The 16,670-nt window shown below is 38.7% G+C and overlaps 2 protein-coding genes across 9 annotated transcripts in view; one reads left to right on the top strand and one right to left on the bottom strand.

Moving 5' to 3' along the window:
• Positions 1–9,934, top strand: part of usp13 (ubiquitin specific peptidase 13) — a 33,102-nt gene extending 23,168 nt beyond the window's left edge. For all 5 annotated transcript variants that reach the window (XM_056377979.1, XM_056377977.1, XM_056377978.1 and 2 more), the window contains 4 exons: positions 2,445–2,614; positions 4,637–4,826; positions 6,527–6,611; positions 6,987–9,934. In XM_056377979.1, the coding sequence (XP_056233954.1) occupies positions 2,445–2,614; positions 4,637–4,826; positions 6,527–6,611; positions 6,987–7,083 (542 nt within the window). In that variant the 3' untranslated portion in view covers positions 7,084–9,934. The remainder of the gene's footprint in view (positions 1–2,444; positions 2,615–4,636; positions 4,827–6,526; positions 6,612–6,986) is intronic.
• Positions 9,935–10,012: 78 nt separating this feature from the next.
• Positions 10,013–16,670, bottom strand: part of pex5la (peroxisomal biogenesis factor 5-like a) — a 93,789-nt gene continuing 87,131 nt past the window's right edge. For all 4 annotated transcript variants that reach the window (XM_056377980.1, XM_056377982.1, XM_056377981.1 and 1 more), the window contains one exon: positions 10,013–15,476. In XM_056377980.1, the coding sequence (XP_056233955.1) occupies positions 15,275–15,476 (202 nt within the window). In that variant the 3' untranslated portion in view covers positions 10,013–15,274. The remainder of the gene's footprint in view (positions 15,477–16,670) is intronic.

The following is a 16,670-nucleotide window of genomic DNA, read 5'->3' as shown; positions in this document are numbered from 1 at the left end:
TCCTGTGGACATTTCCTGTTCAGTAAAATGAACCTACATGCCAGTAGTGTTAAAAAGGTTGTATATGGCTGTTACTCTCGTTATTTATCTATTCTCTCCTGAGATGTAAAGTATTGCACTCAGAGGATCTGATTGTATCAGCTGTCCAAAACATAGACATAGAAAAACAACACCCTGAAACCTGAAAATATGATGCTGACCTGCCTTCAAAGTACTGTGCAAGTCCAAAGGTGAAATGAGCTCTTGAAAACGTGACAAAATGAAATAGTCATGACAAGAAATAGGGGTTGGGGGTGAGTGTTGAGTGGGTGATCAAGGGTTAAAAAGGTAACTGTAAGCCAGAGAAACCAAAAATACTAGTGACAAATAATCAGAACAACAGCTGCACTTAAGGAGACACAGTTCTGAGTTCAAATGGAGAAGCTGCGCTTCAAAGCAAAAACAACCAGTTAAGTGATATTCGAGGCCTGATGCAGGCGGTTAGAGAATGAAAGGAAATTGACCATTTTTATTGAGCCGGTCAGCTCACATGTGAAGCCTGTGCTACACTTTTTTTTTTTTTTTTCGCAAATCTGCCAGAAAACATTTCTGCAGTAAACACACTACTCCCTTTACTCAAGAATGCTGACAGAATACATTACACAAAGAGGCAAGGCAAAGTTATTTGTATGGGACCTTTTCAACACAAAGGTAATTCAAAGTGAGCGACACATCACATCTCCAGTTCCTCCATTCATTGAAATCAGAGCTGTTTTTGCTAGTGTCGCACTTTGGATCCCTTTGTGTACCAGAGGTGTTTATCTGTGCATGTCTGTGTGCGAGATCATCACCAGAAACTTTGTCAGAGCTGACTTTGTCTCTTGTAGAGCCTCTCAGCAGTAGAGACGTTCCCCTGAGGCGTTAACTTGTGTCACTTTTATTTCCCTGGTCGGCTGTAAAGGGCCTCTACAGTGCAGGGAAATTATAGCAGCCCCCTGCCTGTTAGTTTTTAAATGAGCCTAATGCATCTGCAGAATGGGCTGCATTCAGGCTCAATAACATCAGTAAAACAGATTGTCCCTGCTGCACAAAGGCTACTACTTCTGCCTCCTCCACATTTGTTTGGTTTCATTACTTTCCCATTAGCATCTCTTCAGCTTATTTTTTTAACAACTAAACTTTTCACTTAATCATTTTTAGATGCAGTAGTAGTGCCTCATAACATTTCCTTTTCACTGAAGGGAACCCTGAGTGCTGCATTTACAAAATTAAACTAATGGCATCCCCTTAGAAGAGGTGCACTTCCAAAGCACTGAGCAGGCAAGGCGACTCACTTATATTTATTTATTATATTATTTCTCAGTGAATTTGATGAAAACTGAAATGAGCCATTTGAAACGGACCACAGTTCATATAAACTTCATAAATGTTTTAGTAAAGGCTGTTCTAAGGTCTAACCATAGTCAAAGTTTACATTAGAAGTTAACAGCCAGTTAAACAGTATCTAAAGGACACAAGACAAGCAGGCTGAGATAGAGACGGTAGTGGGGGATAAGTGGTACACATTTTCATTTATGGCAAGGACAGTAATGAAGGCTCTGTTAATGGCCAACAGTAGAGTAATTACCATAGGAGTGTCCTTGTTCCTGGGTTGAGGGTCACTTTGCTTTCATTTGAATCATTGAAAGTGCAGAGAGAACCACTTGAAATTAGAAAGACTTTGTTCTTACTTGTACTTCATGCAGGAGCTATAACATTTTACATGTTTCAGGTTATGGAAAGAATCTTCTACATATGAGTCGCTGTAAACCCACAGAGTCTTCCAGTCAGAAATATTGAGTTACGAACTTTCCAAAAATCAAAATAAAGCCTTTTATTCAAAATTCTTGTTTTTCTTCTTACTCAATGGACAACAAAGCCAAAGACAGAGAAGAAAATAGATGTGTTAATCATTCTGCATATGTGGTGGTGTATCCCACTATACTGATATATCTCATATATATCTGAGATGTGTGGGCTCGTAACACTAATCTTGACTTTGACATGGACATGCCACAGGGAGCTTTAGCATCAGATACTGTTTCCAGCACCAAAGAAGTATTCAGGGTGCCTCCCAGCACACACATGTTTGTATGATGTGTGTGTTTTATGCCTGTGGCTGAATTCTTAACAGAGACAGTTAGTTACAACAGTCGAGCCTCCTTCATTAAAGTGTTTCTATGTCTTTCAGATTTTTGAATACACTTAAAGTGCAACATATGTTGTTACACACTGACAGCTCTCTACCTCTTAAACATTTTGATGTCCAGGAGGCATCTGTCAGCTTTGTTCTGTCGCAATCCACAGCAAAACCGCAAATAAATATCTATGCTCAGCTAACTGTGAAAAATACATTTATTGATTTGGTTGAAAAATAAACGAGAGCCACAGCATCTCATTATTATTCTCTCTCTTTCTCTCCTCAGACTTTGCAGAACCTCTTACTCTGCCCTCCATGATAGATCCTGGTCCCTCCACCAGTGATAGCCCCATGGGTGCCACCCCACTGGCCAACTCGCCCCCTGAGGAAAGCATCGCCATCCTCACATCTATGGGCTTCCCCCGCAATCACAGTATCCAGGCACTTAAAGCCACGGTCAGTCTTCTGCCCACTCTGTTCATGTTTGTACTTTGTGTGCTAATAAATAGCTCTTTTTCTCATTAGCTGGCACCAGTACTTCATTTCCAGGCATCTTTTCTTTTAATCATTTCTGTCTGCCAGCTGATAATTCTTATTCCACAACATTTCTTATTAAGAGTAGCCTGTTTACTGCTTATCAACCTTTATGAGTTTCTACATTTGCTGCTGGGGCCAAATACACCTTTTCCTGTGTCTAAAATCCCCCACTGTACACAGGGTGTATTGTGTTAGTGGCAGTGATAACAGTGATTTGTTTTGAACAAATACAGGGAGAACTGGGCAGCCAGTGAGGACAGCGTTGGTCGCCATGTCTGAACTGATAAAGATAAAGAGTCTTCTGTAGGTGGTGTTCATGCCTTAGTCCATTTCTCATAAAAACACTTGATAGTTATATGGGGGAAAAAAAGTCAGACTTGAGCAAGAGAAAAACTGAAGGCAAAGAACCACCCACACAGGTTGATAATCGTCTATGAGAAGTGTAGCAGCACAGCAATGACTGCCGGGCACCACAAATGTTGTCAGATAAAACAAAAACAAAAAAGAAATTGCAACACAACATTGATTCATTATGGAAATAAATTACACAAGTAACAGAAGAAATACACCTCACGCCCCAAAAACCAGGAAGAAAACTGAACAGTGGAAAACGAAAGTGTCAAGAGTTCATGACAAAGCAGGTGGTGTTTGAAAAGAGGGAAAAGAAAGAGATGATGAAAACCAAGCTCTGTCAGTCATAGATGGGCTTTGGCTGGCCTACTTGTTTGCTTTCCAAACTGCAAATTTAATAGGTCCTGCGTGTCAGAGTGATTAAAGATGTCTGCTCTACATGGTGTTTACAAATAGTCCCAGCAGCATACGGACTCCTCCGCTGATGCAGCCTTTCAGGGTTAGGAACGGGATCTGCCTCAGTGACATGTCGAGCCATTTTATCATCACAGCTCGTAAATGTATGTAAAACGTTCAGCACAAGTAAATTATTGATATTTATTTATTTATTTATTTTTTGTAATGTGGACAAAAGGAATGCAGCTACAGCAAATTTGTGACCTCCCCTGTTTTAAAATGGCCCCTGATTCTCAGGTTTCATATTTCAAACTGCCCCCTCAGCAAAAATAGCTCAGCAGACTGTTAGTAAGACACGGAAATAGACACCAGGCTTCCTTGTTTATCAACCCTCACGCCACCAAACTCGCTGCCATCCACGATGCTGTTGAAGTGAATAAAAATGAACACATATTCCCCATGAGGGTGGATGGAGGTGTGAAGCAGAGAAGTCTCATGGCTGGTTTATTAATAGTCCAAAATTAGGAGGAGGAACTTTTTTTTTTTTAACCTCAGTGACCTGACAGGGAGAGACAGAAAAAGCTGACAGCGAGCCAAACCTCCTCCCTCAGCCAGATGTTCTCCAGCAATCACACCTCTACTTTGGACTAAAAGTAAACATCCTCAGGGGGGGAGTTGGCACAGATGGATGCCTGCCACCTCTTCAATAAGTGATTGCTCATTTTAACATGTTCAGCATAGGACTGTTTTTTATGAGGAGTTTGTTCAAGATACAACAGAGAGGGAGAAAACAAGATAGAAGATGAACATTTTTAATCCTCAACCCTTATTGTGTCCCCATATGCAATCTATTTGCAGACCATTTATCTTCTATGTGATAATATTTCCTGTTACTACAAGTATTTAGAGTATCTTATAGTATATTACATGTATATTTTTTGAACTGCAGCTATTATTATGCCTCAGTTACTGTGCAGCAAAGATGATGTTCTCCACTGAATGTGTTAAACATTTTAAAAATGTATGATTTATGATTCCAACAGTAAAAAAGTTGTGCATTACAATTTAAAATTGCACCACTGACAGATTTAAAAATGTTTGATAGAAAATTGTAACTTGGTGACATATTAAAGGTATTTTTGTGTGGAATGTCAGTGAACTTGTAACATTATGGGTGTTTTCAAAACCTTTCAGAACAATAACCTGGAACGAGCACTTGACTGGATCTTCACCCACCCGGAGGAGGAGGAGAGTGACGCCCTGTCAGACATGGCTGACACAGAGCCCAACGACAACACTTTCTCCAACGCCAACTCGCACAGCGACTCCACGCTGTCTCCAGACAGAGACACGTCAGGCCCACGTGTCAAAGACGGACCGGGACGTAAGTATTTACTTATTGATTACTCCATTTTATTTATAATTACTGTTAATTGCTGCTCCTCATGTGAGTACGTTAAATGTTGTTGCTTCATGCTGCTTGCATGGCTATATGTACCGAAATAGTGTCTGTTGTTGTATTATTGTCCCAATGTTTCCCTGCTTCCAGTTGCTTTGCATGTTTGTAATGATTCTCTTTGTTGTTGTTGTTGTTGTTGTTGTTGCGGTTTTCTGTGTCATCGCTGTAAATTTTATTGTGTTGATGATTCTTGAAACGTTGAAACATCTAAGGACTGCAGTTGAAAATTAGGCAGCTGGCTAACACTGGCACATTTACAGCACTGTAGATTAAAGTGCATTGTCCCTAAATAAGTAAATAAATGAAATGAGTGACTCTGCATGACTGATTTCACTGATTGTATCTGCCCCTCCTGTCTTGACCTCATTTATTACAGAACCTAATCTAAATGACCATGAAGTAATCAGGGGTTGACTTTAATTAGCCATTGTTGGTGACCAGTAGGATATAAACTGTAGTCAAGTCTTCACAGTTCAAGGTTATCTTGGTTACTCAGGACAGAGATCCAGCAGGAGCATCTAGCATATAGTGTATTATTTTCCAAGGCAGAGATCTGTATAACCAACATGGGTCAGAGTCCAAAAAAAGTGTCAGAGGGCGTTTTTTGTCCCCTAATTTGTTGTAATTTTTTACCTACATGTCATGCATGAACTTCCAAAGGCCAATTTAACCTCAGCCCCAATTAATACCTGAGGATGAAACACAGTAAACTCTGGTGCTGCCGGGCACTGACCTGCTCTGCTAGACCAGCTGAAGGCACAGTGGCATAAAGAAATAAGATTCACAAGCTTTTTAACTTAACTCCCCTCATAAAAGTGTAAACAGTGCATCTTCATGCAATAATTCATCTGCATAATGACAGACTAATGGGCTTTAGACAACTGTACTGTCCAGGTGCATTGAAACGCTAATATGAAGCTCTGGCATTTCTAACATTCTCAGTGTCTTCAGTCTCCTGTTTGTTTCCCTGGTCTTTCCATGCTGAGATAAGTTGGAGGGATAGTAACACAAAGAGGGAATTTCACACTAAAAAGACTTTGGAAGATAAACTCTTGAGTTGTCAGGCTGAAGCCTCATATAAGCTTCAGATCATCTTTGGAATATACTTGTTGCTCAGACCAAGGACTATGGATTTTGTTCGCCATAGCTTAGACTGAAATTGATTTGCGAGCTAAGTTCTTAATGGCCAGTATGAACAGGAGGAATAATAATAATAATAATAATAATACAGCAAGCAAAATCATAGAAGCCCGTTGGCAATGTAGACACACTGGCCTTTCAGCATTTTAAATTACTCAGCAAATCTGGCTGATCTTTTCTTCACCTTCAGCAGAAATGTATTCTGAGCTGTCCTTGCCAAAAGAGGGCTCTGATTCTGTTTACTATAAATCACCTGTAATAGTATCCTCTTAAAAAAAACAGTATTTTTGTGTACTTAAGAGCATTATTTGAGATGTTTCCAACAGCAAGTGCCTTTATATCTTGTTATTTTGAGGCTTGAAAGAGTGAATGCTCAAATATCTGTGGTTAAAATTTCTAATTACTGAAATAGTTGATTGTGTTTTCTCACTGTCCCTTATGTGCAGATTTAAACCACCCTCTTTGTTTCTTTGTCCTTTTTCAAGGTTATGAGCTCTTTGCCTTCATCAGCCACATGGGAGCATCCACAATGTCTGGGCATTATGTTTGTCACATCAAAAAGGAGGGAAGGTGAGTTGCACTCAGTTTCACTAAATTGTATTCATTCAATTTATTGTGGTACAAAGCTGATAGCATATTTTCAATTAAAACGAGGGACTTCCCTATTCAACAGAAAAAAATCTGTTATTAATGGACATGTTTTCTTTCATATCACTCATCCTAGGAAATGTATTTCTGCAAAATTTAATTATTATCAATAAGCTTTTACCACAGGAAGTCTGGAAATAAATTATTCAAAATCACAGTCATCTTATTTAGATTAAATGGGAAATAATAAATTGACCTATTTCCTCTTTCCTCATAGCAGTCAGTTTTTAAAAAGTAAAACTTTTCTCACAGCACTACAATAACGTGTACCTTCCTCATATGTCCCTCCTCCTGCAGGTGGGTGATCTACAACGACCACAAAGTGTGTTTGTCAGAAAGGCCTCCAAAAGACTTGGGCTACATCTACTTTTACCACCGACTGTCTAGCAGTTAAAGTTATCCCCCCTCCTCCACCTTGCAACCTTTTATAGAAGCGCAGTCTTTCACTCAGAAGACTAGCAGACAACTGTATTAACAGCCACAGTGGAAATGATGGAAATAACCTATCAGACCAGCTGCTCGCCTTACCGTGATGTCATTCAGGAGCAACCAGGAACACTGGTCAGAAAGGGAAAGCAATGTGCTCTTTGTGCATTTGTGTTACGTTATGCTTTAAATGTATATTTCAGTGTTTATGTTAAAAAACAAAAGACGTTTTCTTGACAGTGTAGGTACAGAGGGATGTGTGCAATTTCCACTTCTGGACTGCTCTGGACACAAAATAATGTGACATATCAAATCTCATTGTTCCTCCTCTATGCCTTCAGCTACTGTGCCAATATTTTTCAAAGGGGTACATTTTATAAATGTATTTTGAAATGGCGGTGCTACACTGCCAGCCCTGAAATGCTCTGAAAAGAAATTACTGTGCTGCTGGTGGCTATGCATTTTACTTTGAAAGAGAAAAGAATGTTTTTCATCCCCGGGAAATTGAAGGGACATCAAAAGTTTTAAACGTTTTGGTTGTGCACTGAGACTGAGGGAAATGACCAGCGTACTGTATGAAGGAGAGCACCAAGAAGGCAGTGAATAGGTGTTAAATGTGACTGTAGTTAAATATACAGTATTACTGGCTGAATAATGGCTCAGACCTGCCCCAGTTTTACTTGGAGATGATGTGCATGATTGTCACTTTTAATAAGAAACTTTCTGCACCATGGTTACACTGGCTGATTTATCGAGATAGAAGTATTATTTCCTTCCCTGAAAGCACTTTTTTGTGACTAAAACAAGTTCATATTTTGCACCTGATGCAGAAGTGGACTTTTTATTCAAGTGATACAAGCAATTGAATGTGATATCTTAAATTTCTACTTCAGTACAGATGAACCTGTTTATCCTTGAAGTGGCCACAAGTCAATGACGAGATTGAACATAATCGATGCCTAATATAAGAACGCTCGGCTGCAGTTGGCCCACTTTGGTTCTTTTATCACTTTGACAGATTCACTTTGACTATGACCCAAAAGTTCAAATGAATGTTTTCTTTGACCCTGTTGCCACTTTTTACAGGTCAGTTAATTCATTTATGCATCTGAACTTTTTCCGCGTCTAAAGCAATATGCACTACAACCAAATCTACTCTTGAACCTACTGAATGCTAAAGGCTGTACAGTGACATGTATCTCCTCTAAAATGTGCATTTTTGTATGGACACGGTGCAGTGCTGAATGTATAACTTCATGGTGCTCACTGCAACCAAAACCTCCTCTTCAGCTTTAACACTCCAAAAAACCACAGTGAAAATACAACTGGCCCTTTGCTGTTAAATCACCATAACCTCATGCTGGAATATCCACCAACTCTGTACTCTCCTCATTTATCTACTCAGTTCATAATCTGCAGAACAACGTATGTGCTTGTTTGTCAGACATTCATGAACCTCTGATCATCAACAACATCTCAATATTTGCAGTCATATCCTTTCTCTATTTTCTTGTATGCTACACAGAACAGTCTTGTTTGCTGCATCTCAAAAACTCAGTGTAATATTACACAAAGTACTAGTGTTTTGTCAGTGGCATGGACACAATTCCAGTTTGAAACTGTCTTTCACTCAGTAATGCACTTCAGGTGCATAATTTAATGGGGAGTTCTGCTGAGTGTTTATTCCGCTGTCTTAAAATTTCCAATTTTAACTGATTTTGGAGTCATTACCTTTTGATATTCAAGGAAAATGACAATAAACTAACATTTCTAAGAGGGTTGAAAGAAAAAAAATGGAGACATACATCTAAAACTCTAGTTAGTGGCTGGAATGTGATCCAATGTGGTCCTTAAAAATGTCTTTCAACAGTCTCAGGCAATGCTTTTCAAAGAAGTCATAGGAGTGTCTCTGCTTGAGGGACGATACAGGCAAAAGAAAATCTTTATGCAGACATTCAGATAAATAGCTACATTAGAGAATGAATCCATACCTCTGCAGTGCTCCCCTTAAACAACACTGTGCCTAGACTTCCCTAAGAGCTTCAGTTTTATTACATCCCGACCTCGTCCTCATCAGATACTACTTGATAGTCTGCTGCAGTGTTCATTGTCTATGCAGCAGCAAATTCTGAAAGGTCTTTCTATGCAAGTCTTGGGTTTCTGCCGTTCCTCCTAGAAAAAAAAAGAAAGATAAATTTTTTTTCAGAAACCAATTGTGTCCTCCTGTCAAACCCTGATCTGATCAGTAGATAGGTGATAAAGTTTCGTGCTTAGTGATGTTTGGTCATAAATGTCCTCAGATATTCTATGAAGTTCAATTTATCTCTCAGCACCTTTTGTTCTCCCGCTCATCCTCCTTATTACATTATTGTCTTTGTATTTTTGTCTTTTTGTTTCAGCTTTCCCTCCAGCTCGGTCTCTTCCATTCTTCTTCTATACGTTGTTAAAACGTAATGGTTCGGTTTGTCACAAAAAGGCTTTTTCACTGTCAGCATGTGCACTAGACGTTGACATTTAGTCATTTGGATTGTACCGTTGTACTTTTGTGAGTTTTGTTCTTTTTCATTTAACTAAGTGTCAAAAAGGTTCTTCACCTGTTTTTACTCTGTTGCCTTTTTGCAAACAAGTTTGTGCCAACGCTGTAGTTTTCATTACATAGTTTTCCTGAAGAGATTATTTTAAGTTGACTTTTGTAATGTATGCGTTTATCCAAATGTGGCTTAGGTATTTGTGAATAGAGTCATTACAGTACGGTATACACAGTGGCGCTGTTTACTTGCGATGTTTGGATAATTTAATAAACTACACCTTTGTTGAGACTTGAATTCTTTAAGGTTGAACAAGAAACTGCAGTTCAAGTGTTGACTTTTGTTTTAGAAAAATAAGACACAAGAGCATAGAATATATAACAACAGTTTATTTTAAAAGTTTACTTTCATATTGTATGTTTCAAAGGTGCTAATGCTTTCCTTGTGATTATACAGGGAGTAATATGCATTATAATAGGTATTTGAATAAATGACTTACTGTATATAAAGTATATAATTTCTAAGTTCATTCATCAAAATATCATTTTATTCATACATCTGATGCGATAAATAAACCAGAAGAAACTGTCTTTGTACACATGTTGAATTAAAGGAGTCAAAAAAGAAATGTACACAACATGTACTGATAACCTTCATGAACCCCAACCAACGAAGCCGTAATTAACATTTTATAAAGGCTTATATGTGTGTAAGAGGACTGAACACATCTGTAAATTGTCAATAGTAAAATGCAGAAAATTATACATATGGAATACCAAAGAGTTTAAATTTGAGTACATAAATACAGAGTATCTGCAGGTCTTGAAAAGTCTTAAAAAGCATTGAACTCAATCTCTGCAAATAAACAAAAAACAACTACTGCTAGTAATAAATAATTCTTGGCCATATTGTTCCTTATGATTTGCTATCATACTTTAACCAGCGTCATTTTAAAAAAGGGATTAAGTACTGTGTATAGTAAAAGTCTTAAATTTAACTTGATGAAATAAATAAGGAATAAATACAGACCAAATACATAAACATAAATAAATCAATATATTTTGAAAACTCAGCATCATTGAAATGAAAAATGTTTTTTCATTCTGCTTCTTTTCACAATAACATAACCTTTCTATTTAATTCCAGTAGTTTTATTTCAAAATATCACTTTTCCAAAAGAATAACCTGCAATAAAGTCTGTTTTTTTAAAGAAGCCAAATGAAATGATATATTATGATGAGATGAATTACAATGATCATAAGTATATAATTTTGAATGCTTTGGGTCTCCATATTTAACCATCATGAACAGGGCTGTGCAAAGTACTGAAAACATGAATTTCTTTGAATAAGTATTTGTGAATGTGAACAACATATCCTACAGTCTTTATATAAAGATGTTAAGCATGATAAAGTTTCGACACTAAAAAAACATTTGGTAAAAACAGCTTTATAGGTTGGGGTTATTGCAGTGGTTACCAGTGCGTTTATAATTTGTAGAAGTCATAATTACAAAATTTCTACAGAATATAACTATGATTAGCCAGTTGTAGCAATGTACCAGTATTTAAGCTCAAGTATGTTTGGAAGAGATTAAGTGCTTTCACCATTTCTCTCATTTCTCTGCTTGAGCCTTGCACACTCACTCGTTCTATGCAAGAAAAAGCATCTTGTGTAGAATATATACTGAATATATACATCGCTTTTTGTCAAGGTTGCAGGTTTTAAAAGTGTATTGTAGAAATATTGTAAGGAAACTTCATAATATATTTCATTTTTATACGTCAGTGGGGGGAGAAAGAAAGCACTTCCATGTATTTCATGCATACAAATGAGAACAGCATTCAAAAAAAAAAACAAAAAAACAAACAAACAAAAACATGTAGAGGATCTAGCATGCGATCAACCTCAGTCTGTTCCTCAGGAGCATGCGTTAAGCTAGGTCAGTTCACCTGAGAAGGTACAGTAGTAGGTTCTACAAAAACAAAACTGTCACCAGGCATCCTATCTCAATGCACTGCAGTATGACGTACACAGTAGAGGTTTAGAATTTAAGCCAGCAATTTAAGGTTTCTTTAAAAAAATACGTTTTTCATTTTCAACACAACTACAGTATCTTGAAATGCAAAAAAGCGAAGGCCTACAACCTCATAAGAAAACTAGGGTTGATTTGGAAATCACAATTTACCAGACATCATGATTTGAGTTTCTACAGTTCATTGTTGACACAGGAGACAGCTGGGAGGACCAGGGACAGAATATCTGTTCATATTTTTTATTTTCTATTTTTTAAATGGAACAATACTGGCCTGAAGAATAACTCCCGAAGTTTCTCAAAAATCTCTCAAGGAACCATTACAAGTAAATTGGGTTTATGATTTATGGAAAGAAAAGTTGACGGAGACTTGCTTTGGATGTGCTAAGACTCTGATCTGGTACAAATGAAGTTCCTGTGGGACAGTGTTCATCATCCGGCAGCATTAAGCACATACACCAGAAGTGACAGTGGTGGACGTCAACAGAAACACTTGGCTAAAGCAGATGTGGCTGTGCAGCTATAACATAGATACAAACAAGACTACAGTCTACTACAGCCATGCTAGTGGCTCTGTGACTCTGTACTTTGACACAGCGGTGCTAATGTAGGCATGCTAACATGCTCACCATGACAACGCTAACATGCTGATATTTAGCAGATATAATGTTTACCATTGTCACCATCTTAGTTCAGTGTGATAGTGTGCTAACAGTTGCTAATTAGCACTAAACACAAAGTACAGCTGAGGCAGGCATTTGGTTTTAACCAAAGACTGGACAGATTAAAATTTTGATGACAGTGCTGGACTAAAAGGTCAGGGACTCACCAACTGGGGGGCATGGCATGGCAATCCATTATGCCAAAATGGTGGACAGTCCACCATTGCTTTCCACGGAGCCATGCAGCTAGCACATCGGAAAATAACTTATTTAGAATTTAATGATAATGAAATATTCAACAGAATACCATTGATTGGCTACTGGATAACACCCATTTCATTTGAGTAAAAAGCTGCACTGTCAATTTCTGCTTTTATCATCATCCAATCTCTCACACAGTGAATAAACTTCCACCTCTGCTTTGGCCTCATTGCCTTTACTATTGTGCCACTGTCAGCCTCCCTCTGATGTAGATTGCCAGTGGCATGCACATATGTGCTGTGTCTCACTGGGCTCCTCCGCCTCCTTGATCTATTAAACATCATGGTTGGCCACAGAGACTCTGTGCCAACATTTTTTTTTAAGTATCTGACTACAGCAGCTACTCGTCTGTTTCAGCTTTAAATGTCATTACTGGTTATGTTTGAGTCTTAGTGGAATAACATTTTAACATAACTGGTTCAAAAACAGTTAAAAGTTTTCTAGTTGTACACATAAAAAGGAGATTTTTCTTCTCAAAGTGCATCTAAGGTGAATTTCAAAGAGAATATATGCAGTGGACAAGTGAAGTAAAACCTGTATCTGATAGCAAAGCTTGATGTATGGCAGTGGTTTCACTGGGTGCAACTGAGGTCAAAGACATATCGCTACACCACAGGGTTATAAAACATGAAGGCTACACTTTAGGTGGATGGTGTGTGTGTGCATCTCTTTTTTTTTTTCTTCCCAGAACCACTGACAATGTGTCTCTCTTGAAAAAGAACACTTGTTTTTGTTCTCCCCCAGTTTCCTAATGAAACACTTCCTCTTATACAGACCGTGACCATCAAAGTTGTACAGTTTAGTTGATGAATGGTTCTCATACTGGTCTCTGGTTCCCCCTGATAGTGTCCTTTCAAAGCACAGAATCACCACTTTCTTTTGGTCTACGGAGGCAGACGAGGACAAACTGACAATTTCCAAACGGCAACATAAAACACGACCTTTTGCATAGGATCTGAGGATAAAAACAGCTTTCTACAGCACACCCAGACTGTGGACACGCCTGTTAAACACCAAGGTGCTGAGCTATACAGTACAGCAGATTATCTATCATTTACTATATTGCACGGCGAAGAATGTGATGTTCACTTCACAGAGTGACTTTCAAACTACCAACAGTGACGAAATAGAAGCTGTCAGCTAAAAAGCATGTTTGAAGAAAAAAGCTCTGCCTCTGAGGCGGTGCAGAAGATTTATCTGGAACAGGAGAATCGCTGCATTTCATACAATCATGTTTTCTGTAGATGCATGATGATCTCATGTTTTGGATGATCAGTTTACAGGTGGTAAAATAAATAGTTTTTCAAATATGTGCGGCAGTCTGCCCAAAGATTACATAAATATTTAAATCATGCATGATGGCTGAGGCGAACTCATTTAATTAAATGTATGAGCTTCACTGCCCGTGGAGGTGCAGCAAAGATACAAAATGACTGCATTAGGAAATACCCTAAGCTGTAGTCGTGGGTCTTGGCTTGCAGCTTCACATCTTTTACCTGTAAAGTTATTATACTGTATTGAAATGAATACAGTTGGGAAAATTACAGTATGATGCTTACATCAAATGCGAGAGCTTCTAGAGTCATCCCACAAGTTAAAAGAGATATTTTCAGACCTCATATCGTTACGTTATAAAGTTTCCACACTAATGAAGGTTTTACAGATCATTGCTGCCCAGCTTTCGAGTGTATTTCTCCAACCACTCAGCATAAAGGGAACAAAGAGAAGCTCAGAGCCAAGACCAAAAAAAATAAACCTAAAAAAAATACAAACTAAAATTAATGGCTCAGAAAGCTTTCAAGTCCAGAAGACGGCAGTTATTTAAAGAAATTGAAACCAGTCTGAAAATGGCTTAGTGTTTTGTTGCCATAAAAATAGTATAAATAAATATTGTTGTTCGCATGCATTTGAGTAAGGCTTTACAACCTGGCTTGCACATTCCACTTGGGTTGAGGAGGTTATGTGTTTGTCTGAAGTGCAAAGGGACAATTTCTAAAAGTTATGTTAATTTTAAACAATAATAATCCATTCATGAAAATGCTTATTCATGCAGTATCATTATCTTCCATTGAAAGAGGATGAAAACAAGCCAGGGACAGAATTTCCAGGTCATATGTTGCAGTCTTTATCATTTGCTCACTAAATCCATCCTTCAGGAGAGTGAGACAGGTTTGAGTCGTTGAGAGTAATTGGATAGCGTCTTTTTTTTTTTTTTTCTTTCTCAAAACCTCTTTTTTTTTTCTCGGCAAACAGCATGTGAGAGTTCCTCTGTGAGATTCTCAAACTGTCTGTCTGCCCGTCTCTCCTGGCTCAGCTCTGTTCCACTGGATGAGTCAGTTTTTAATTGATGTGTTCTCTAAGGCATTGCTTGTACAATCTTTGCCTGTCCTTGTGCTCTTCAGGGAAATCACAAATTGCAGTGCAAATCCATCACAAAGAAGTCACTTCAAGCACTTGGAAGAACCTGTCTTCAGAACTGCTCCAAGGTACTTGGGCGAAAAAATATAACAACTTTGACGACTGCAGTTAATTTGGACGTGCATAAAAACCACACTATTGTCTCTAACATCAGATCCGACCTTTTCTGACGTGTGCACTTTGGGCTTTTGGCTGTTGGGTAGAAACTGAAGAGTAAGTGAAGGGGGGAGATGCTATCACCACTACCTCCCATTCCTCAAATGTCTAGGTTGAAGGCCCGCATGAGAAGATCCAGGTCGCCAATGTTTGCAGCCTGGAAGAGTTCAGGCTGGTCCATCATGGATAGAGCTATCCTCAGAGCAGCCCAGATGTTTCCGGACATCACCTCATGCGACTGTTGGCGGCTCCGGCTTTTCCTCTGAAGGCTTAAGGCGGTCAGGAAGTTACTGGCTGCCTCTCTGGGGAAGCAACAATAAGTGCAGTTTGGTTTAGAGGATGAACAGATCTATAGAGAATTATAAGAGTTTGAATAAGTCCCTTGAATAAACAGTGTAAACATGGTTCTGTGACAGAGTTAACACAACATCACCAAACTTCTAGCACGACCTATTTTGTAGGGATGCACAGATGAACTTTTCTGTACTGTGAGGGCCATTGAAGTAGTTCATGGTGGATCTTGAGGTCTGATCAGGATGATTGTCCTGTTGATGAAGCCAGCCACTTCTTACTTTCTTGACTGACTGCAGGGAATTGGCATATTTGGTGGAATCAATTATTCCTTCTATCAGTGCAATGCCTCCTGTGCCACTTGCTGCCACACAACCGCAAAGAGGAATATTTTCAACCCTCATGCTTCACAATTGGCAAAGAGGTTTAGGGAGGTCAAACGTTTGCTCATGCCACAATTAAATGTTTTAAGTTGACAAAATAAAAGTAGCAGTGAATTAACATTTGAAGAAATTCAAATCTTTTATATCTGTTTGCTGCAGGCCTTGCATTTACTTAAAAAAAATCAACAAAACATGTTAGTAATTCCTTAATAGCTAATTTCCAACACACGGTGCAGGCCATGGACACTTTGGCCTACGTACGGGAGCAGCGGGGGAACCGATCCGCCAACCCCGTGATTACCAGACCACCGGATGTCTTTTGCTAATGTTGTTGCTTCCGTGCAATTAACTCACCTCCTAATGGTCCTGTCGTGTCGATTTAGGGAAGCTTGAGAAGATGTAATCATGTTTTTGTCTCAACAGAGACACCAGTTCGTCGACTGTTAGCTTTAACCGTAACTTCAACTCGGTTTCACGGTATTTTCTTGTCCTTTCCGTCTCTATACTGGAAATAACTCTTCTAGGATGAGCTACTCTCCACTGGCATGCTGAGGTCCACCGCTTCTCGTCGACCAAGCTAAGTATTTGCTGTTTGTTGTGCTAATATGCTGAATAATACCTTCATACTATCTTCTGTTCAGTTTGTGAGCTTGGCTGCGTGATGGTTTTGTTGCTCGGGCCTGACTATGTCCTGGCTACCGGAATTACACACTATGCACTATTTGCATTGGCACCTACCACTAGTTTTACCAAATAATGTATCCACATTATATACTCAGTAAGGACACTTAAATTCAAATCTGGGACAGTCATGAGGAAGAG

Source organism: Seriola aureovittata, chromosome 6 (genome assembly GCF_021018895.1).
Source record: "Seriola aureovittata isolate HTS-2021-v1 ecotype China chromosome 6, ASM2101889v1, whole genome shotgun sequence".
Classification (NCBI taxonomy): domain Eukaryota; kingdom Metazoa; phylum Chordata; class Actinopteri; order Carangiformes; family Carangidae; genus Seriola; species Seriola aureovittata.
Note: the sequence above shows the minus strand (reverse complement) of the source record. Positions and strands in the feature narration are given on the sequence as shown.